Genomic DNA, 24,067 nt, shown 5'->3' with positions numbered 1-24,067 from the left:
ACTTAATGCTTGAATAACTCCTGTTTACCTTTCAGACAAACCCTAAAGGTTACCACCTCAAAGAAGTCTTTATAGAATCTTCATCATCTTAGACACTCAGTACTCTGTATTGTTTCCTTCATTGTATTTACAACAGACGGATACTATGCACTTATGCCTCACTTAACGACAGGGGTACGTTCTGAAAGGTGCATCATTAGGCGGTTTTGTTGTGTGAACATCACGGAATGTTACTTACGCAAACCTAAATGATACAGCCTACTACACACACCTAGGCTATATGAGCAATACAGCCTATTGCTCTTAGGCTTCAAACTTGTACAGCATGTCACTGTACTGAATACTGTAGGCAACTATAACACAATAGTAAGTATATTGTGTATCTAAACAAACATAGAAAAGGTAATGCACTACTATGATGTTACAACAGCTAGGATGTCGCTATCGATAGAAATTTTTCAGCTTCATTTTATTTTTATGGGACCACCTTTGTATATGTGGTTCATTGTTGGCTGAAACATCATTCTGTGGCACATGATTATGTATTTATTCCTCATTATTCCTTTAATATTCATCTCTTCCAGGAGGGCAAGTCATGGACAATCACTTTTTCTCACCACAGGTCTTAGGACCTGGCCTAGCACCTGGCCAAGAACTACTGGCCTACCTCCTTTTATTGTGCTTCAATTTATTGTGCTTTGCAAATACTGAATTTTTTACAAGTTGAAGATTTGTGGCACCTCTGTAAACAGCAAGTCTGTTGGTGCCATTTTTTCAACATCATGTGCCTGTTTCCTGTCTCTCTCATGTCACATTTTGGTAATTTTCACAATATTAAAAACTTTTTCATTATTATTATATGTGTCTTGTTGGTTAGTGTTCTTTGATTTTACTATTATAACTGTTTTAGCCACAAATTGCACTCATATCGGACAGTGAACTTAATCCATGAATGTTGTGTGTGTTCTGACTCCATCGACCAGCTTTCCCCATTTCCTTCCCTCTCTTCAGGCCTCCCCATTCCTTGAAACAAAACAATATTGAAATTAGGCCAATTAATAACCCTACAATGGCCTCTAAGTGTTCAAGTGAAAGGAAGAGCCACACATCTCTCTCAATCGAAAGCTAGGAATGATTAAGCTTATTGAGAAAGGCATGTAGAAAGCCAAGATAGGCTGAAAACTATGCCTTTCACTCAAGTTGTGAATGCAAAGGAAAAGTTCTTGAAGGAAATTAAAGGTGCTACTCCAGTGAACACACAAATGATAAAGCAAAACAGCTCTTGCTGAACGGAGGAAGTTTTTGTGGTCTGGATAGAACACCAAACCAGTTACAATAATGCCTTAATCCAAAGCCTAATCCAGAGGCCCTAACTCTTCAATGCTATGAATGCTGAGAAGTGAGGAAGCTGCTGAAAACAGTTGGAGAACTGCAGCGGAAATTGGTTCATGAGATTTGAGGAAAGAAGCCATCACTGTAACATAAAAGTTCAAGGTGAAGCACAAGTGCTGATAGAGAAGCTGCGGCGAGTTATCCAGAAGATCTAGCTAAGATAACTGATTAACGTGGCTACACTGAGCAACAGATTTTTAATATAGATGAAACAGCCTTCTACTGGAAGATGCCACGTAGGACTTTGATAGCTAGAGAGGAGAAGTCAATGCCTGGCTTCAAAGCTTCAAACTTTGACTCCCTTGTTAGCTGGTGATTTTAAGTTGAAACCAATGCTCATTGACCATTCTGAAAATCCTAGGGTTGTTAAGAATTATGCTAAATCTACTTTGCCTGTGCTGTATAAATTGTGCCACAAAGCCTTGATGATAGCATATCTTTTTACATCATAGTTTATTGAATATTTTAAGCCCATCATTGAAACCTACTGTTCAGGAAAAAAAAATATTCCTTTCACAACATTACTGCTAATTGAAAATGCACCTGGTCACCCAAGATTTCTGATGGAGATGTGCATCTGATGAGGATGTACAAGGAGATAAATGTTAGTTTCATACCTGCTTACACAACATCCATTCTGTAGCCCATGGATCAAGGAGTCATTCTGAATCAAGTCTTACCAAGAAACACATTTCATAAGGCTATATGCCGTAGATAACGATTCCTTTGATGGATCTCGGCAAAGTAAATTCAAAACCTTCTGGAAAGGATTCACCATGCTAGATGCCATTAAGAACATTCATGGGTCATTGGAGGAGGTAAAAATATCATTAACTGGAATTTGAAAGAAGTTAATTCCAACCTGTGTGGATGACTTGGAGGGGTTCAAGACTTCAGTGGAGTAAGTAACTGTTGATGTGGTGGAAATAGCAAGAAAACTAGAAGTGGAGCCTGAACATGTGACTGAATTGTTGCAATCTTGTCATAAAACTTGAACAGTTGAGAAGTTGCTTCCTAAGGATGAGCAAAGAAAGTGGTTTCTTGAGATGTAATCTACTCCTAGTGAAGATGCTGTAAACATTGTTGAAATGACAAAAAAAGGATTTTGAATATTACATCAACTTAGTTAATAAAGCAGTAACAGGGTTTGAGAGGATGTACTCCAATTTTGAAAGATGTTCTATTGATAGTAACATGCTATCAAATAGCATCAGATGCTACAGGTTAATTTTTTATGAAAGAAAGAGTTAATTGATGTGGTAAGCTCATTGTTGTTTTCTTTCAGTAAATTGACGTAGCCATCCCAATCTTCATCAACTACCACCCTCATCAGTCAGCCATCCACATGGAGGAAAGACCCTCCACCAGTAAAACGATTATGACTCACTGAAGGCTCAGATGATCGTTAGCAGTTTTTTTAACAATAAAGTATTTTTAAGTTAAGGTAGGTACAGTGTTTTTTAGACATCGTGCTATAGCACAATTATTAAACCACAGGATAATGTAAACATAACTTTTGTATGCACTAGAAAACCAAAAAAAATTGTGACTCACTTTATTGTGATATTAGTTTTATTGTGGTGGTTTGGAGGTCAAAAATCATGGACCTGTGTGTTCTCTCCTGGGAGGTCTTTGACATTGCCAGTCCCTGTCCACAAGAATTGTTAAATCTCTAGTTAATTTGCATTTTTCTAATGATCAGTGATATTGAGCTTTCTTTTCCAGATGTTTGTTGGCCGCATGAATGTCTTCTTTTGAGAAGTGTCTGTTCATGTCCTTTGCCCACTTTTTTAATGGAGTTGTTTTTTCTTGTAAATTTAAGTTCCTTGTAGATTCTGGATGTTAGAGCTTGGTCAGATGGATAGAGTCTGAATAGCAATTATTTAAAAAGTCAAGAAATAACAGACGTTGGCGAGGTTGGAGAAAAATAGGAACACTTTTACGCTGTTGATGGGAATGTAAATTAGTTCATCCATTGTGGAAAATGGTGTGGTGATTCCTCAAAGATCTAGAACCAGAAATACCATTTGACCTAGCAATCCCATTGTTGGGTATATACCCAAAGGAATATAAATCATTCTGCTACAAAGATACATGCATGCATATGTTCATTGCAGCACTATTCACAATTGCAAAGACATGGAACCAACCCAAATGCCCATCAATAATAGACTGGATAAAGAAAATGTGGTAGATATACACCATGGAATACTATGCAGTCATAAAAAGAATGAGATCATGTCCTTGGCAGGGACATGGATGCAGCTAGAGGCCATTATTCTTAGCAAATTAACACAGGAGCAGAAAACCAAGCACTGCATGTTCTCACTTATAAGTGGGAGCTGAACAATGAGAACACATGGACACAGGGAGGGGAACAAAATACACTGGGACCTGTATGGGGAGTGGGGTGGGAGGAGGGAGAGCATTAGGAAAAATAGCTAATGCATGCTAGGCTTAATACCTAAGTGATGGGTTGATAGGTGCAGCAAACCACCATGGCACACGTTTACCTATGTAACACCCCTGCACATCCTGCACAAGTACCCCAGAACTTTAAATTTAAATTAAAAAAAAAAATCACTGGTTAAGCCTTAATGGGAACTGCTTAAGGAATGCGGGTTTACCATGCAGAAATCATTCTGACCACCAGGGGTCTCTTTCTACACACCACTGGGACTGAAAGCTCGCTAGAATTCCTTTGTGTCTTTATGGCTCTCGGCCTAGCTTCTCAGTGTGGTGGTGGCATTTCGTGGCCTGTCACCTGGGAGCTTATCAGAAGAGCAGAATCTCAGGCCCCAGCTGAATCAGAAATCTGCATTTTAACCAGATCCCCAGGTGATCTGTATACATATTAAATACTGGGAGTGCTGTTGTACGGGACATTTCCAATCTGGAAAACTTGGAAAACAATGGGAAAAAAACCCTCCTATGTAGCTTTTTTTTTTCACATAGGACGTTTCCACCACACTTATAGAAGGACTTAGAGGTTTAGAGTTTCATTGCCTTTATTATGAATATAAAATGTACGTACAATACAATATACATTTATACATTTACAGTTTGCATTTCCTTTCATCTTTTTTGAGCAAATTCAATTCTGCATGTCCCAGTTTGCCGCCGCTTCCACTGACTTGCACTTACACTCATGACGTTCTCTTCACCTGGGTACTCTGTGTACTCGGTAAAAAAAAAAAAAAAAAAAAAAAAAAAAAAAAAAAAAAAAAAAATCCAGCCTGGGGGTAAAATAGCTGGCTTCACTGTCCTTTTCACAGAATCACTTTCCTTCCATTGTTTCCTTTCCTGTCCCTACATGCCTTCCCTTGCTTCATTCAAACTTCTGCATTAAAAATTCAGGAGAAGAGGGCTGCGATAATCAGCCCTCTCTTAAAAACTCTTACATGAGCGAATGACTCATTAGGCACTTGAACTTTGCTCTTTCACCTGGTTTAAGAACTACCTATGAGTGGGAAGGCTCTGAAAGTGTTATATACAAATGAAGCTCTGCTCACCAAATGGATGATCATGAAGGTCTGAATATCAGTAGTGTGGCAGTAAATAAATAAACAGAAATACATAAAAATAGAGTTTCACTAAAGGAAATTTTAACACCTATAAGCCTGTGCTTTCTCAAAACTTCATTAGGTACATCTTCACAACATGTTGATAAATAGAAACTAGATTTTATGGCTAGTGTCTCTTCTCTTGGGCCATGCCTTCAAAATGTTTGCCTCAGAAAGTAGCTATGCGAGAGGTCTTGTAGGAGTTCTCTTTGAGGCTGTCGAATATTGCTTTGGTTCCATTCTGCCAGTGTAGCACCAGATCCATCGGCGTCTTCCCAGCCTAATCAAATGAGATAAGGAAACTTGACTTTCAGGTGGGTGACATCTGTAAATTCACATTCTCTGTGTGTGTTTCATGAGATAAGGATTAGGTATATGTTATAACAGTGTTTTATGGTTTCCACTAGGAGTGATCTGCAGTTTATACTCAAACCAGCCCTTCACTGTTTCTCAGAGGGATGCTTTTGCCATTTTAGAGCAGCAATCTTTTTCACGTGGGACCATCCCAGGTATTGGTAAAATCCCTTGCCCCAGACACTAAGTGTCAAGAGCACCTCAAGTCATTTTGAAATTTATAAAATGCCTCCATACATCTTCCACTATCCTGTGGAATGAGCTCCCGGAGGTGGGAGCATGCCTCTTGGACCAAGACAGTGCCTATCCATTTGACCAATAGTTCTTTGATTGATAAGAAATGATGGTAAATGAGCTGCATCAATAACTTGGCTTAAGCACTCAGGTACTGCTTGGGTACTATTACTGTTCCTGGGAGCAGATTTTTCATAACTTGTCAGAATTTTCAATGGACTCTCCCAGGAAATGTATTTTTCTTGGAGTTGATGGCAATGACATGTGTGAACAAATAATTTTTGAGATGAAATTTTGATTTCCCTTATGCACATGTCTCAAGATTTAAAAATATTAAAACCATGTCATCTCTCAATTCTTATCTATAGATCTGAGAAGTCCTAAATTTTTCTATCTCTATTCATTGAGAAGTTTCTTTTTAACCCAGTGACTGCAAATTGGCAGCTTTGAGATGCAAACCAGAATAGAGACCTGTTTTGTTTTGACCCAAACAGAACTTAGATTTTTGTTAAGATTAGTATGAATTGGCAACAGTTGGAAACCAAGAGATTTCCCAACTGAATTTGTGACTTCTATGAAAAAATTGGAAGAGTTAACAATATGGTACCCATGGTTCCACAGAGCAACATAGACTGGGTTGGGGAAGGGCCACCTTTAAAAGAGTTATGTGCACAGACCCTGACAGCCACACATTGAAGTCACTTATGCCATCTGCCCGGCACGGTGAGGTCAGTCTGCAGTCAGATTATGAGACCTGTAGGTATTTAAATTAGTGGCCCTATAACCTTCATTTTGGAACTTCCCCACCTCTGTAGTGTCTTTCTCTAGGAATGATAATCACTAGACATGAATATACAGTTTTGGATAATGAGAAAATATTGTATGCTGCTCCCAATCTCCTTAAGATGGCATCAATAGGTTATTGATCTTTGGGGGAAATATCAATCCATTGGGTCAATGACATTAATAGTTCCATAAACCTGATGCTAAGATCTAACTGATAATTCAGAACCCTGAGCCCTATTTGTATATTTTGGGCTACTCTTCCATAAATTCCTTGCACTTCTCTCCATTGAAATTTATATTGTGACTTTTCTGGCTACTTACACAGTCTCCCTAAACCTGTATGCTATTTGTCTCTGCTGGTAGTGTCTCACTGCCTGAAAAAAATCTTCACATTTTCTGCAGCTTTCAAGATTTCATTGAACCTGCTCTTTTTCTGATAGTTTAAAAAATTATTAGATAGGCTCAATTCCAATATCTAGACTGAGGAAGCCCTACTGTTAACACTCCCATCCCAAGCAATCTTCATTTATCACCATTCTTTGATCCTGTCACCAAGCCAGATTTGTTTTAAACGATAAGATATTCTTCTTAGTCTTTGCAACACAAATAAGGGGAGAAAATTATTTGCATTTATATGATGACTGAGTTTCCCTACCCCCCCCCCACTCTTTTTTGTAAAGTGATTCTTCAAAAGCTTCTTCAAAATTATTTCTTCAGAAATTTATACCTGTTCCTCTGGGCAATATTTTTTAAGCTTATATTAGATGGCGTTTGTCTGGAAATTGAGACCATGAGGGAAAGTTGGTTATGTTCCCTGCTTACAGATGAAGTTAAATTAATATGTACTTATACAAGAATTTTCAGGGCCTAAATATAGGAAATTATTTTGAGAGATGTGAAGACAAATCCAAGTGGAGAATGGATAGAAATTATCTGAAAAAAATACAGGCAAAAGCACAGCTACCCCTGGAAGAAAATGGTGACATTTCACATTGCTATAAGGAGGAAAGGGACTTTCTGAATTACTCAGATTGGATATTGATTAACCTTAGTTCACTGGCTGCACTGACCCTTGTGGAATTTTAGGACATTTTGGAAATGGTGGATGCCTTTATTTCTAACTTCCTCAGGCTTGCACAGACAGAAATGGCCAAGGCAGATTGGACTTCTAGGTGTTTGTGGGGATGAGCAAAATTTGACTATCTTTCATTTCCAAGACCAAATTGTAAAATAATTTTTATGCACTGTATCAGGCACTGAGGTCATAGCAGTATCTATGGCTTCCCCCATCTCTGGCCATGTGACCTGAGTCCTAGCCAAGATAAACACTGTCCTCGGGAAAATGGGTAGGGGCATTTAGACCATCGAAGACCCCTCAAATACTGCCATTGTGGGAGTCGTTTCACCTATTTAAGAAATGCTCCTGGAAATTGGAAAGCTTGCAAGCGGTGTTTCTTGTTTCCAGTACTTACACAGTTCTTGATGTTGAGATCCGCGCCATACATAATCAGGAGTCGGATCATCTTATAGCGGTTCAGTCTCACTGCATCATGCAACGGGGTATCTCCTTCCTAGAGAAGCAGAGTCAACAGGTTCAAAGTGGGTCTGAGGCCAGGAAGTGGGTCCTGCAAGGGCACCCAGGCTTGGGGGAGTGATTCCAAATACCAAAGCAATGAAGCTTTGGGAAACCCGAGCGTGTCCAGCTACTCACTCTGTCTTTGGCGTTGAGGTCTGCCTCACAGGCGATAAGATGCTCCGCGCACTCATAGTGGCCAGTCCTCACCGCCACATGCAGCGCTGTGCTGAGCAACTGGAAAATTGGAAAACGCTGCTGATTCGCTAGGAATGAGGACAGAGGCTGTCCCAGACCCCAAGACATGTGCGAGGGGGAGAAGTGGTCACTAGGGTGCCTTCACACAGCATAGGCCTCCAGATGACTTTAATGGAGAGGCGAGGTTAGGAGATGGAGGGGTGGGGGAGGAGGGGAGGGCGGGTGGGGGAGAAGGAGGAGGGGGAGGGGGAAGAGTGGGAGAAGTGGAGAAGGATGGGGGGCAGGGAGGGGGAAGGGGTGAATGAAGGGAGAAGGAGAAGAAGAAATACCTTATCTCGGGCGCTAATTTTTGCTCCTTTGTTCAGCAACAATTTTAAAACATCCAGGTTTCCTCCACGGCTTGCCCAGTGGATGGCTGTGGATTCAAGCTATACCGGGAGGGAAGAAGACCCGACAAAGTGAAGGAGAATGTGGTCTGGGGAATTAGAACCTGGTTGCTAGGGCATCCGTGATAATAATGAGTTGTCCCCATCTAGATTGACAATTCTAACTGGAGTCGAAGGTTCTTACCAAATGTGTTAGCTAAATTACATGTGTGTGTGTGTGTGTGCATATGTATGTCTTATTAGGAGGCTCTTAATAAATCTAATAATGTTTTAAAAGAATAAGAATGGCCATTTATTGAGACATTTCTCATGCCGACGTGGTGCTACACTCTAGACACGTTGATTCTTCCAGCAACATTTTGAGGTAGGTATTACTATGCACATTTTGCAGATAAGAAAAACCAGGTTCCAAAAAGTTCAAGTTTCTAGCCCAAGGAAACACAATCAATAAGAGGCAGAATACATAGTCAAACTCCCCTCTGCCTGGAACTTCTAACTTCTTTTGTCAAATGTACGCCAAAGTTCTAAACACATGTATTTAAAAATTTTGGCAGAATAAAAGTAGTCCCTTCCAAAATATTTTAATCTGGATCTGATACCTCATCTGGGGTCCCTGTCGCTCTTTCTCTACCTCTGTGGGTTTTCTGCTCTTATTTTTGCTAGCACAGCCTCTGTATCTCAACTGTAGGCACTTGTGTCTACAGTTGTAACGTGTATAGTTACCCCTAGGAGACCCTCTCCTCACTTATCTATGTGGTTGGTCTGCCCCTGCCCTTAATCCCACACTCATGATTTTTAGTTTCCATGCAAACTTCATATTTTGTTTCTTGATTTTTTTTTAATGTGTTTATGTTTTGGATTCAATTTTGGCCAAGTCTTTTTGATTTCTTTGATATCCCATTTCCGCTTTGCTATAAAGTCAAAATGAGCTGCATTTAAATACATAAAGAATTTTCCCAGCTCAATCTTCAGTTCATATGCTGCATACTGGTCTTTGTAGAAATCACAGTGATTGAATTATTGAGGTCTGAATAGCAGCTACTTTCCATAGATGCAATTCATTTCATATGCAGTCTAGCCCCAAATCTCATTGGTAACAATTGGCATGTATCATATAAAGTGTGCAGCTAGAGAATTCGTATATGTTGCTGGCAGCCAACCATGAGCCAGCTGCCCTGTGAACAATGGAGGGACAAGGCTGTTGAAAGGCAAGTGTCGAAAATGAATGACTAACTCACTGATGAGGATATTGAATTCAGTTTAACAACTTTCACTTCCTTCTTTTCCTTGAAATATTCCTCTATTTTCAGTTTGTATGGAAAATATTTTCACATGACCTACTCTCATCTCCCAACTTTTCTTTCTTTGGAGAAATGAGCTTTTGCCTAGTTCTCTCAGATCAATTTTCAATCCAATCAGCTCGGTTTTGCATTGGAAGTTTTCCGGAGCTTCATATAGTCTACTTCTTTTGGCTCATTCCCAAGCAAAGAAATATATTTACCATATCACGGAATTCGATCTGGGCTCCAGCTTCCATTAACTTCTCCACAATTGCCAAATGTCCTTCCAAGCATGCTCTATGAAGAGCTGTCCGTTTATACTATCAGAACAGAGATTTTAAACAGAGATAGCAATAAATATAAAAATGTGCGTAAACCCTTTTAAGAGCTATGAAGCTGGAGATTCTGATGACCTAACTGGTAGAAACTCAAGTGCTTCTTTATGAATAGAAATGTCAAAGTTAACTAAAATTGCAGAATCAAAACAATTATCCTGCAACTAATATTTGAGCTTCCTTCAACATGCATTTCTAAGGGCTCAAAGGCCTACATTATGTTGAGGGGTGTGAACTTAAAGGCTCAAAACTATCTAAATGCTGACATCTCCGTTTCTTCTATCTTGCACCTTCCTTGTTCATGTAGCATTACCACGCAGATCAGACAGTTTTCTTGCATCTGGGACTGTTGCTAGACTGACTATCAAAAAGTTTCCATTCATTTTTAGGAGAATGGGAGACATGCTTTTAGTTCAACTTCAGAAGTGATCCCCAGTTTCACTTCATGGGGGAAAGAATACAAAAAGATTAGTGATTTCTGATAAGTTGGCTTTATTTGAATGGGCCAATGAACTATTAGAGCTGGAACAACTTTAGGCATTATTTCACTCCAATGCCCCATGTTTACAGATAAGGAAACCATGGCCCAGAGGATGCAAATTAGCTGCTCAAAACCAAACAGCCAAGTAGTGGTACAACTGGCCCCTGAACTCCAATCTTCAGATTTCTTGTCTAGTGTTGACGTGTTTGGTTTTAATCAAATATGATGCTAGTAATATATCTCTAAATGTGACTTTTTGGCCCACATTAAAAGTCTTATCACAAGGATCTAAAAGTTAAAGAAAAACTGAAAAATCAGCCAGATGTATATGAGTGCAAAAAACAATGCAATCCGTAGCACTGGTCCAATATCTATTTATTTTTTGGACCACTGAACTCTCCTATTAGGCTCCTGGCATACACAGCAACAGCTGGGGAAACTGTTTCAGGTGGAAGGACTTTGGCACTATATTAGCAAGACTAGAGTAAAACATGAGAAACATAAAATTAATGAGCTGGATTTTGCAGTGCTTTGCATGAGTCTTACCTCATCACAAACATCTGGGTTGTTCTTGTCTGACAAGAATTTTTCTACTACTGGCAGTTTATTCTCCAGAGCAGCCTTCAGAAATGTAGGCACATCCACAGGTTCTGTCTAAAGCCAAAAAAATATAGATACATATATAGCATGAGAGTTACCATGAGCTTGCCAACATTCAATCAAACCCTCCACAGATATTTGCTCCCCTGTAGCACAACACTGGACATGTATTACTGGAAACCAAAAAAAAAGACCTTACAATGATTTCAGGTTCTGGTTCCTTTACAACTGGAACTTTAGTTTTCCTGTATTTTTTCCTTTTCTTCAGTTGAATGATTATTTCAAGGTCTTCTAAATTTTCAAGCTTTGATCTTTGTTCTAGTTTTTTCTTTTTAAGCTAAAAAAGAAATTCGTATTTCAAAAATATGGTGAGTTCTACTGACAAGCATTCTGGTTGTATCTAAACTAAATCTGCAAGGTCTCAGATAAACGTGAACAGTTTGAGCAAAAACATTTTTAAAAAATTATATAAATCTTTGACTTCATTTTAGGGATTTCTTATTCAGATATTTATCTGGGGGTCTAATTTTCAGCTAATTGCAATCATCTTTACTTCTGTTGCATGTAGAATCAGCCCTTGACTAACTGAGGACACGATCTGGTCTCTGAGTGATGACTTTGTAATTAATGTCATAAGCAAGTCCTATATTTTTAAAGGATTTTTAAAATTATGCTCAAAACTTGGTTTAATTTTTGAGCATGATAAAAAGAATCTAACAATAAATGTTAAGCTCTGAAATACCAATGTCATTCTCTTTCACTAAGCAGAGCCTTCTAAAACAGACTGTCCAGGGACCGCAGCTAACTAAAGCAAATTTTATCTGTGTTAGTAATTAAGGAAAATTCACCCAGAAACACAGATTGTGTCAACACAGACAGCAGAGAGTTAAACAATGATCTATGGACCACAGACCATGTTATTGAGAAAAAGAGATCTCCCTTGCTTGGGATTAACTACATGGTGTGTAACATCAGGAATTCACTGGACATGTGTATCTTTCAATCAAAACATGGTCACAGCACATTTATTCATTGATTCAGAATTTAGAGGTCATAGTCTTGTCAAAGAATTATTTCCCATAACCTGTTCCATGCAAGTTGCCTCTTTATGGGTTAAGAAACATCTTAATGATTGGGTTTGTTTCTCTCTTCTCCTTCCCTAACATTTCCATTCCCTACCCCAGCCCCAACATCCTACTAGTGGATTCCACAGACGGCTCTCACCTCTGCCTCTCGTTGTTTCTCGCTTTTCCACTGTTGCTCCCCCAAGGTCACAGGGTGGGCTGGAAGTGTCTTCAGATCCTCCTGCTTCTCTAAAGTAACAGCAGCTTCATACTCTCCATCTCTGAAATCCTCAGGAAGGAATTCCCCTGTCTCCCCATTGCCATTCTTCTTCCCAGTGACCTATGAGGGAAGAAGATGGCAGCGTAAGAAGCAGCAGCCTCGTCCTGGGTCATTCTTCACAGACAATGCTGCAGGAGGCTCTTGGTCCTTCTCCCCTGGGAACAGCCACCTTTGAGCAACGCAGTCTCAGATCTCAAGCTGCAACGCACACTGCTACAATTGTCCCAGAATTACCTTCAGGTGCTTGTCCTACTCTCTTGGTTAAATCAAAGCTTGGGTTAGGTTGACATATTTACATCTACTTTTAATCTGCTTAATCACATTTCTTTTAGGAAAATCACAAACCTTCTCTACTTAATTAAAACTCAACTTTAGGTGCTTTTGATGAGATTCGCCTTATTGTAAAGTTTCCAGGCTTACATTCTTTCAATAACACTTCTTCCCTAAGACATTTTGATGACTACATGTGATTCCACACTGTAGTAATAAAACCAAAGGAGAAGATATTAAATAGGAAATATGCAGAGAATTCATTACTGGTAGCTCCATTTTTTTCCAATTTCACTTGTTTCATCACATCAACCTTTTTCCATATATGACATTTTCAGAGTTCCCTTGCATTACACCTGAAAGCAAAGGGCATTTCAATTTTCAAATAAAAACGAAGATGAACCAGTTTTCATTTTATAAAATTAATGCATCTTACATACCAGTTCCTCTACTTTCAGTACCATCATGTTGGCTGAAGGAGTCTTGTATGTTTTTCTGTCGTGGAAGGAATCCCTGAAGTTGGCCCTGCTGGACCCCTCCACACCGGTCAGCTTATATAGCTGGGGCCGGGTGAGATAATCTTCCAACCTGGGAACCCAAGTAACACTCCCGCCCCCATTAGGAGCCAACTCAGAGGCAGGTGAATTTTCATTCCAGACTCAGTGTCTGGGAAGCTGAAGAGGGAGGGGAGGACAAGCTAACCCCGCTGAATATGTGAATCAGGAAGAAATGTGAGAGGGCCATTCCTTTGGTGGTGATCACACCGCTCAGCAATGCAAGTCATCCTATTTGTCAAGAGGCAGGGGACAGCTGTCTGTTGACATTGCACCACATCACTGCCCTTTTTTTTTTGGTCAGCTTTCATATGACTACCTATCAAGAAAATGTAGATGCCCTACATATCACACCCCCAGTAATATCTTTCCGATAAGCAGACTTATCAACACTTCTCTTAGGGGAAACTTGCCTCAGGACATCCTATTCCCTGGGTAAACAGCCTGAGGGGAAGGGATCTGGGCCCTAAGGGCACTTGTCTATATCTGTTTGGAATTCTTTGGAGTGATGTCTGGGGCTAAAAAGGCCCCATGACATGCCACCTTATCATCATTATAAGAAATTGAAAGCATTCACTAAAGCACTTTTCTTTTATGATGTCACTGGCTATAATTAGCACATGACATGCTTACCGTGTTCTAAAACAGCATAATAATTGGAGCATTTTTTCTTCAAAATGGATCAGAGTGGTCAAAAAATAGAGTATATGAAACCAGCTATTGGCCAGGCGCAGTGGTTTACACCTGTAATCCCAGCATTTTGGGAGGTAGAGACAGGAAGATCACTTTAGCTTAGGAGTTCAATACCAGCCTGGGCAACATGGCAAAATCCCATCTCTACTAAAAATACTATATATATATATATATATATATATATATATATATATATATATATGAAAAAAATGAGACCAGTTATTAGCAATGGCAGCACTCTGATTAGGTGAAGTTCTCAAATGCTATGGGGAAAGAAATCACCTGTGGGAACTTGTCAGAAATACAGATCCCTGGGCCCCACTCCAGGGGATTCTGAGTTGATTTATGGTAGCTCATAGGAATCATCTTGAATTTCAAAGCACCCAGATGATTCTGATGCATCAAGATTTGAGACATGTGGCCAGAGGGATGATGCACTTTGCTTCAGGAAGGGTTGAAAAAGCTCCCTATTTCTGGTTTCTAATCTTTGAGGTGTAAATTATGTAAAAATACTGGGGTCTTTTCATAGTTTCAGGAAAAACTGGGTTTACTATCCTTAAGCTATTTAAAATCTTACCTTTCTTTTCAGTAAAAGAAAGGAGAGAAGAATGGGAGAAGGGAATCGTGAGTGGAGGGGAGTTATGTTTGACCTTTGTGTATTTATTTCTCCCCAAACTCACCCAATTGACAAATGTGGCTGCCATTCTCCTCTTCCTCCTTGAATGCTCAGTAAGTGGATGGTGTTTCTGAAACTTTCAGAAGACGTCGACTCCCCACCCCAAGGCAAAACACTGACAAAGAAGGACCCTCCCAGTACCTCCTGTATCATATGTTCTGGTCTCCTAATGTTCTATCTTAAAAGGGGGTTCATTCAAGGAAATCTCCTGGGCTTTTCTTTGAGATGGACACAGCTATCACTATTTTCTTTTTAATTTTTTCTTTTTTCTTTATTATTTATTTATTTTTAATACATGGAATGTTTCACAAATTTGTGTGTCGTTCTTGCACAGGGGCCATGTTAATCTTCTTTGTATAGCTCCTATTTTAGTATATGTCCTGCTGAAGCAAGCAGAGTCATTACTATTTTCATTGGTCTCTTCATCTAAGTCAGAAGTAGTCATGGACACTTTTTCTACCATTTCTTATGCCTTTTTGTTACAGGCCTGACCCAAACTGAGGGACATATTAGGAGGAGAAGTCTTTGGGGGAAGAATTGTGGGATGTTTAAGGGTCTTGGATATGAAATCCCAGAGCTATCCATGCCCTCAAAGTTGGAGCAAGACTAATGCTCTCATTTTACAGAGAGGATGCTGAGGCACAGAAACATTAAGTAACTTGCTGCAGATGCACAACTAGTTGGTGAATGCTAGGTTGAAGAGTTTTGATTCCATCCAACAGAAGCAGACAATCATTGAGCCCAACAGATTTCCTAGGGCAAGTCTCACCTAGACCCACTCAGGATGCAACCAAAACTGATCAAATGGCTCTTTACTGTTTCAATCACCTCAAAGAATGCAAGTGAAAGTGGGCAGGGAGGCTTACCAAGCCCTTTTCTTTCTCCAGTCATTTAATTATCCCTTGAAACCTAGCTGATTCTGTAGAGAGGCTCCAGGAAGTCTTGAAGAAAATTTTGCCGAGGATGACACTTGAAGATGAGTTGACGGAATGGGCTGAACTTAAAGGAGCATGCTGGTGGATGCAAGGATGTCAGGGCTGGTGAAATCGTTGCCAGTTCAACCTTTTCCCATGTTGATCCAGCTTGTCATTATAAAACATGAGAGGTACAACTTGAGGATAAGTGGTCAGAAGATGTAAAATGAATATGACAACAAATAAAAAAAGAAATGAGAGAATCTGCTTTTTGAAAAGAGATTCTGGGCACTTTTAGGTCTCTAACAAGACAAAAACAACAACCATTGTATTTTCAAATTGTTCTTATTCATCAAAAATGAGAACAAAATTCCCGTGGTGGAGAGTTTGCTGTCATTTGTTTTTCAGGAGCATCCTTCCCATAAAAGTTCACCCAGTGGTGTAAATTCTGATATTTGTGTATTTGGCTTTATCATAGCCTCGATCTGGACATAATCTATCCTTACTAAGATGAATTAAAACAATAAACGTCCTAGTTGGTTCTACAATCATGAAGCAGCTTGGCATCACCCATCTCCAACCAGAAAGAGGGAAGGAAGCATCCCTGAACTTCTCCAGTGTCACCCCATGAGACTTTTCCCACTCCCCTCAGGATTTATGCATTTCCATGGGTGAAATTACATGTGACTAGAATTATGACCATGGTTATAGCTGGAGAAAGTGAGAAGCAGAGAAGTAGCACCTAAAACACTGACTGCTGTCACCTAGGGATTAAAAGAGGTGCTTGGACCCTACCCAGATCCATGTGCCATAGCTCAGCTCCAAGTCCAAGGGCAGTTTTATCTTTCTGTATAAAATATGAAGTTCAAGACATTCTACTTCTACTCCAACTTTTCATTCTTATACTTTAACTATATAATAGACACATTATTGTTAAGAATAGCACAGAGAATGTTATTTAGTTGAGATCTTACTGTCGATTTGATACTTATTTTTCACTCAGTAACTGTGTCTTGGAGATTGTCTCCTATTTGCACAAACAAATCTATCTTGCTATTTGAAACAACTGCATGAATTTCCATGTATGGACATACCATTTCTTATTTAACCACTTTCTTATTTGTGGACATGTAGGCTGTTTTTTAAAATGGGCATTTTTATTTTCTAGCACATAAAATTTTATTGTTATTAACACTCCTTGTCCTTAGAACACCCACCTTGATACTAAAAGGAAGTGCTCCAAGGACTGTAGCCAGATTCTGACTTGGAAACCTCCTTGTTCCACTGTTGTACTTACAATTGCTCATTTTGCCATCCCTTTTAATAGCCTTCCCAGTCCCAGCTGTTACTCACCTTCCTTGGCACAGAGAAGTGGCTGACTTAGCCTGACCAGCAAGCCATGGCTCAGTTACATGTTTGAAAATGCCAAAGGAAGGTCATAAAAATGAAGCAAATAAGGTTTAATGTTGTTTCCCCTCCCCTGCCAGGAATGCAATAACCTGTATTTGAAAAGCAGAAAAGTACTGGAAACCTTTTCAGCAGGATTGTGGCACCTGCCTTCATTGCCTCTCCAAAGGCAGAGTCAAGACTAAAGTCTTTCTGCCCAGGACTCTGCATAGAAAGGGCACAAACTGCCCTAAGACCGTTGGGCTACCCACAGTAGGTTATTTTTGCAGATATCGGTGGCCTCCTGACGTTAGAGGTAGGTGAAGGCTGTAGGTCTCACCTCCACACCTTTACAGCAGGTGCCTTGTTACAGTAAATAATGTATCTCAGTGCAAATTCTGCCACACATATGAACTCACGTCAGCCAACAGGTACAAAGGGGCCACATGGACTATTCAGTAAACTCATGAAGCCCCGTCCTTTGTCCATTTAGGCCCTTGGACAGTGTCCAGCACAAAAGATTCACTTGGCTAGGCACGGTGGCTCATGCCTGTAACCTCAGCACTTTGCAAGGCCAAGGCAGGAGGATCACTTGACCCTAGGAATTCGAGACCAGCCTGGGCAACGTAGTGAGATCCTGGCACTATGTTTTTTTATTTAAAAAAAATAAAAGAAAAAGTTTCACTTGAAGCAAACGAAACCACAACCACATTCTGGCAGCATATTTCAGCTAATTTTCTAGTCCACTCAAGATGATTACAGACTCCTCCACATATGGCCTAACACAAGATAGGATGGAGTCCTAGCACTCACTATAAGCCTAGGACTCCAACGGCGTAGAAAAGTGCCTGACACATAGTGGGGCTAAATAAATATTTACCTGAGACCCCACAGGACTCATATTCTTTTCTAACCAAACCACATATTTCAAATTCTCCTTTCAATGAGAAATAATTGGTAACATTTCTAATGCTAATTAACCATTAATCCTTCGATACTATCAAAGGTAAAGATAGGTAAAGTGCTTGGGATTACCTCCACTGGAGTGGGAGCAGCTCATTAGCGTCTTTCAAATGCTAACTAACCCCAACAGTTGTAATCGCAGAGTTAGGGCTTCTCAGGTGTGAACTAACATTTCTTTAAACAGTGATTCTCTAAGCTGGGTGCATCTTAGAATCCTCTGTGAAGCTTTTTAAAAAAATGCTGATGCCCGGGCTTCACCCCAGGCACATGAAATCCAAATCTCTGCTCTAAGGTCCAAGGAATTGGTATATTTTAAAGTTTTCCAGCTGATTCTAATTTCTACCCAGCGTTGAGAATACTGCTTGAGGTTGTAGAATTAAATGAATATGTATTTAAATACACGTGTGTTTTCTCCAAGTTGTAATGGGCAGTCAAGCTGTTGTTATTCTGGTCTCAGAATTTTGATTGTTGAAGACTCTGCATATGCTAAGGCCATGGGAAACACACATATACAATTTACTCATTTTTTATTTTATTTTATTTTATTTTATTTTATTTTATTTTATTTTATTTTATTTATTTGAGACAGAGTCTTGCTCTGTTGTCCAGGCCAGAGTACGGTGGTGCGATCTTGGCTGACTGCAACCTCTGTCTCACGGGTTCAAGCAATTCTCTTGCCTCAGCCTCCTGAGCAGCTGGGACTACAAGCGCCCGCCACCACGCCCAGCTTATTTTTGTATTTTTAGTAGAGATGTGGTTTTGCCACGTTGGCCAGGCTGGTCTTGAACTCCTGGCCCCAAGTGATCCTCCCGCCTTGACCTCCCAAAGTGCTGGGATTACAGGCATGAGCCACTGTGCCTGGCCTACTCATTTAATATTTATTTAGCTCTACTTTGTGTCAGGCATTTTTCTAGAGCTGAGATATACTTATGCTCTCGAGAGACAAATGACTCTGCACTCATGGCATTCACACAGTTTTACTGAAGTATTTAACGAAAACTACAGACAATAGAAACATGCTTCTGCCACAAACCAAGAAGAGTGAGGCGAGACAGTAGTTTTGTGGGTCTGCTGGGCATGGGATGAGGAATCAGGAGGCTTGCCTCTAAATCCTGGCTTTGCCCTGTGTTCACTTGAGCAAGTCCTCTCACCTCTTACCATCTCAAATCCTGAAGTTATAAAAGGAGAGCTGAGAACAAAATGATTTCTAGGGCCCTAAAGTTTTATTGAGGTCTCAAAATCACTGAATCAAAAGGTAGAAATAAACATTCATAACTGCAGTATCACGTGCAGCCAGGGAAGTTGATTCTCCAGTGCCTCTAAAAGAGGAAATGGTCCATAAAGCTTTCACTAGCCCAGGGTATTTCCACTATCTCTAAGACATTCTCCCATTTGATAAACATAAAAATTTCACACTTTCTGTCACATGGATAGAAATTTCAAGAAGATCAATTTGGTGTCAAGATGAAATAAAAGTAATGGCAATTTTGATTATGCCTCTTCAAACCTTCTAAGACCGCAGAGATTTTTATAAGGCCTCGTCCTCTTTCTTCCCCTTCTGAGAATCACTGCCCAAGCTCTTGCCTAGGCTGGCATCTGTCCCCACAGAAAAGGTAGTGATAAGTGGCCAGGAAGGGCTGTCAGTGACTTTCTATTACATTCTTATTTCCCCAAATAATGGGTGCTTGTTTAGGCCCCCTACACTGATTCCCAGAACGTTAGGAAGGCAGAGCCTCTAACAATCAACATTCTGGGACTGTGATAAGGACAACTGGCCTGTCTGTTACAACCTCAAGAAGAATGGGTGTGAGTGGGAGAAACAGTTAAAATGTGAATGCATAATGGTTCCCCTCCCACCCCTCAACTTTCTCAAAAGCCAAATTTACTTCATGAGATTAAATTTCACTCAATGGACGGTGGGATGATGGAGAGTTTGCATTGAGATGATTTTTTAAACGGAAGTTTGATTGTCATAGTAACACTCTGAAAAGATTTTGATGCAACTTTGGAATTACTTCACACCCAATTACATAGGACATCTACTTGGAATGAGAGATAAGTGCTTCTGTGACTGCAAACATAGATAGAAAATCCATTAACCTTTTTAGCCATTTATTAAAGCAGAGGAAAAATATTTTTAAAATGCAATTTCTGACTTCAAGAAAAAGTACTGAAAAAAATATTTTTCTCGGTGTAGTTTGGAGTTTCCTAATAAAAGGAAAATGCCACAGAATATCTTAACTATGGATTCTTTGGGAATCAGAGAAATTTAGGGCCAGTAACACACTGAGTGGTCATTGAGTCCATTCCCTGACCAGGAAGGGCCAGAGTTAGGCAGATAGAACCCTATTACTTTAAAAACTAAAACCTCCCTTTGTCATTATCCTCATATTTAAAAATCTTACTGCAATACAGTTTCTTGTGGCTTACTTAAAGCTGGGAAGCTTAGTCTGTTTGTCTCATTCTAGCTTCAGGAATGATCATCACCAAAAACACGTATTGAGCATTTTTTCCGATGATTTTTCTAGTCAAAGGGAAAAAAGCTAAAAGGTGAAATTACTGCCATTGAAATCTTACTTGAACTACCTTCATCCACTGGATCAAAACTCTTTTCATAACGGTATTGTTAAACTCTTCAGAACATAGGCTTTTGGACCATTAGAAGGGCTTTCACATTGCCTAGTCCAGTTCTGTAACTGTACACATTGGAGCAAATGACACCTGAAGAGGTTCTATACATATGTATTATCTTACTCATTCAATATGTTTGTTTAGTCTGTTCCTGTGGGACAACCTGGCATTATCCATTTCCTGAAGTGTTGCAACAAGAAATACCGTACACACCATCACTTATGTTCTTACCAAAAATTTTACCCTGAATCCAATTTCAGACAAATCCAGAATGTAGGACATTCAACAGGGCAACTATCTTGGGCTCTTAAAAAAGGTAAATGACTAGAAAAACAAAACAAAAAAGAAGTGAGGAATTGTTCTCACTTTGATTAAAAGAGAAGAAAGAGCATGAACCTTGGTGGGATTCTGTAATTCAAAACACAAAAGCTGTAAATTACATTTTGAGGACAACTGGAGAAGTATGGAAGGTATTTTAGACAATATTATTAACTGAGTCATGGTTTTCTTATGCATGATGATGGTTTTGTGGTAATGGAGGAGAATTTCCTTATTGTTAAGAGATGTATTCTGAAGTATGTAGGAATGACCTATGATGCTTTCAGATGGTTCAGCAAAAGAGGTATGCATGTGTGTAGAAACAGAGAAAGATGAGAGAGAGAGAAAGAGAGTACAACTGTAAAATATTAACAATTGGTGAATCTAGGTGACACTGCTCATTCTACTGTTCATTCAACTTTCTGTGTATCTCAAAATTTAAACATGAATAAAACATTTTAGTAAAACAGACACCCTAGCACGTAAGTTCCACAAAGCAAGAGATGTGTGTTTCTCCCACTGATGTACACCAAGTGCTGAGAACAATCCCCAGCACATAGTAGGCACTCAATAAATACGTGTTTAAACAGAAAACAAAAAAGGAGGTGGCCCCAGCATGGGGTCAGAGGGAGGGAGAGGACAGAAGCCAAGAAGTGGGCAAGTCTGCTGGCACACCACCCTGACATCAGCATTTTTCAGAGGCTTCCCTAGAGCCACAGGAATGCTACAGAATAAGGCTCCTGTGGACAGTGCCCTCTCAGCTGCACCTGCTTTTGGTGCAGGCAGCTGGCCAGAAGATTAGGTAGAGAAGACTCACTCAGCCAGAATGTCTTATTCATGTCCCCACCCCCCACAATCGATCTGGAGATGGCATGGAGATATTTCTGATGAGAATATAAAAATGTAGGCATCCGTCAGCTCGCACTGGTTCAGCCATCCCATGTATACAAGGGAAAGCTTGAATATATGTGAAACCTTAGGGATCATGAGATCCATTAGAACCCACCTAACATTATGATGCAAATGGTGAAATTGAAGGTCTTACAATTAGGCAAGAGCTGACTGCTTTCTTCATTTGATTTTCTTTAATGGCACCAAAATAATACACTGTTTTTAAAAAGATGAGTTTTCTAAGATTCTACTAGTTGACGATTTATTATCTCATTTCCAAATTCCAGGGTTAAGGAAACATGCATATTAAGAAATGGCTAAAATATGAATGAAGCACAAATGCTCTGGGAGGCTGATGGAGGAGGAGGAGGGTACCAGGGTGGGTGTGCAAGGTCATGGTCCAGGTGAAGGCCAATGAACTGAAGGTTTCTTTCTTTTCTCTTCTTTTTCTTTTTATCTTTCTTTTCTCACTTTCTTTCAATGCCTCTTTTCTTCTTTCCTCCCTCTTTGCTTCCTCTCACCCTTCTTTCTTCTCTTCCTCTCTTCCTTCCTTCCCTCCTACCTTCCTCCCTTCCATCCTCCCATTTTAAAAACCACAGTGATTGAAACTAAAGAGCTGGCCTACGCAACTCAGGGCTGAGGGATGGTTAGCTCTCCTTGCCTCCTGGCAACCATGCCCCTTCTAATAGTGACTGGTTGAGAAGGAGGCTCAGAGTCTTTTAACTAGAATAATCCCCTCAGGCATGTCATCTCTTTCCTGTGCAGACCTGCAAGGGAGGTGATCTTACTTCTCCCACTGAGAAGGAGCCTGGCAGTGCTTCTAAACTGAATTCTCATAAGAAAGGGAAGAGCCTGTTTGCAAAAACATACTCTTTTGCTGCCAACACAAGCAGATCTTTTAGGGAGGAGGGGAACTGTAACCCCTCCAAGATCTTTGCTCTCCTTCAGAGCCAAGGCTCTCAGGTTTCACAAAGGAATTTATAGAGCAGACTGACGCCTCTGGGGTTGGAATCAGCTCAGGACTAAGTGGAGAATGAGGAGAGGGACAGGCACCCTTCTCTTCTCTGTGCAGGCTGGGGACTGTTTACCAGGGGATGAAAAGTTCCTCTCCCTGAAAAGGAATGTTTGGCGAGGAAATGACTTCTGGAGGCACAACTGAATGGCTCCCCAGGGAGTCAGTTTGGGTTAGTTTCAGATCAGACCCACTACCCTGGACAAATCTCACTGGGCAGGGGCGGCGGGGCTGTGATTACAAGAGCTTGGGGATGTTTAAAGCAACTCCTGCCTTCAAAAGACAGCTGTCCACTTTTCCAGATAAGTTCTGTATGGTAAAAGAGGGAAAAGGAAAAAAAAAATAGAGGTTAGAAATCATACTGAAAAATTAAAGGAATGTTTGATTTGTCCATAAGCATTTCCTGACTGTACCACTTTGCTCAGTGCTTGTCCTAGGTCCTTCCAATATCACATTTAGTGGGTAGTGAGAAGGCGTGGAGTAAGTGACTCTGGTTGCTGACATTCACACTTGGATGAAGTGGAGAAAGATGATGTCCTTCCTTATTTGGTGGCTCTGGAAGCCACATTCCCTCCTCATCTGCCTTCCCAAAAGAAGCCTGTGGCCAGCCAGCGGAAGCCAGTGCTATTCAGCAGCCCCCACCCTTGGCATTTCCTTATCTAGGAGTCTTCACTGTGGAATTCCAAGGCCCACCCCAGTGCTCCGGATGTGTTTCAATCCATGGCCTGCCACTTTGTTCCTCTTGTGATGACAAGCAGATAACATAGCTCACATGCCTTCTTTTCCTGCATACCAACCAGACCCCAGTTCTGAAAAGGAAACAAACCACAAACCAAGAGAGATGTGTTATTTTTATGTAGACATTGTTAAGACGCTGCAATAAGCCTAGAATTGCGGAGAGTGCTTTCCCATGTTGCTCCAGTTAATCCCCTCAGTCACTCCGGCATTTATACAAATGAGGAAACCAGTGTGTGTGGAGGTTAGTTAAATAGTCAAGATCTCATAGCAAGTATGTGTGTGTGTGCATGTGTGCGTGTGTGCATGTGTGTGTGTGTATGTTGGGGGTGGGGGTTGCCAATTCAAAGTCCAGAATGACTCCAAGTCCACAGCACGTTTGTTACAGTTAAATGCCTTTACAACTAAGCGTGACCCCTTTGGCAATCATTACTAAGAGGCTTTACCAACTTCTGACATTGTTAACTTCGAGACAAGTATCCTTTTTTCAAGACATGG

The 24,067-nt window shown here is 40.3% G+C and overlaps 1 protein-coding gene and 1 non-coding gene across 2 annotated transcripts; both read right to left on the bottom strand.

The window, feature by feature from the left end:
• Nucleotides 1-4,385: 4,385 nt before the first annotated feature.
• Nucleotides 4,386-13,317, bottom strand: ANKRD1 (ankyrin repeat domain 1). Its single transcript, XM_055274236.2, has 9 exons — nt 13,237-13,317; nt 12,407-12,586; nt 11,382-11,519; nt 11,129-11,236; nt 9,988-10,086; nt 8,430-8,528; nt 8,041-8,139; nt 7,802-7,900; nt 4,386-5,235 (listed from the first exon to the last, which is right to left on the bottom strand). Exons 1-9 carry the CDS (start codon nt 13,261-13,263, stop codon nt 5,125-5,127), a joined length of 960 nt encoding a protein of 319 aa, XP_055130211.1. The 5' UTR covers nt 13,264-13,317; the 3' UTR covers nt 4,386-5,124.
• A 1,691-nt stretch (nt 13,318-15,008) lies between these two features.
• Nucleotides 15,009-15,113, bottom strand: LOC129481390 (U6 spliceosomal RNA). Its single transcript, XR_008657396.1, has one exon. It is a non-coding gene; the product is annotated as a U6 spliceosomal RNA (small nuclear RNA).
• Nucleotides 15,114-24,067: the final 8,954 nt, after the last annotated feature.

The sequence above is a fragment of the Symphalangus syndactylus genome, chromosome 4 (genome assembly GCF_028878055.3).
Source record: "Symphalangus syndactylus isolate Jambi chromosome 4, NHGRI_mSymSyn1-v2.1_pri, whole genome shotgun sequence".
NCBI lineage: Eukaryota > Metazoa > Chordata > Mammalia > Primates > Hylobatidae > Symphalangus > Symphalangus syndactylus.
Note: the sequence above shows the minus strand (reverse complement) of the source record. Positions and strands in the feature narration are given on the sequence as shown.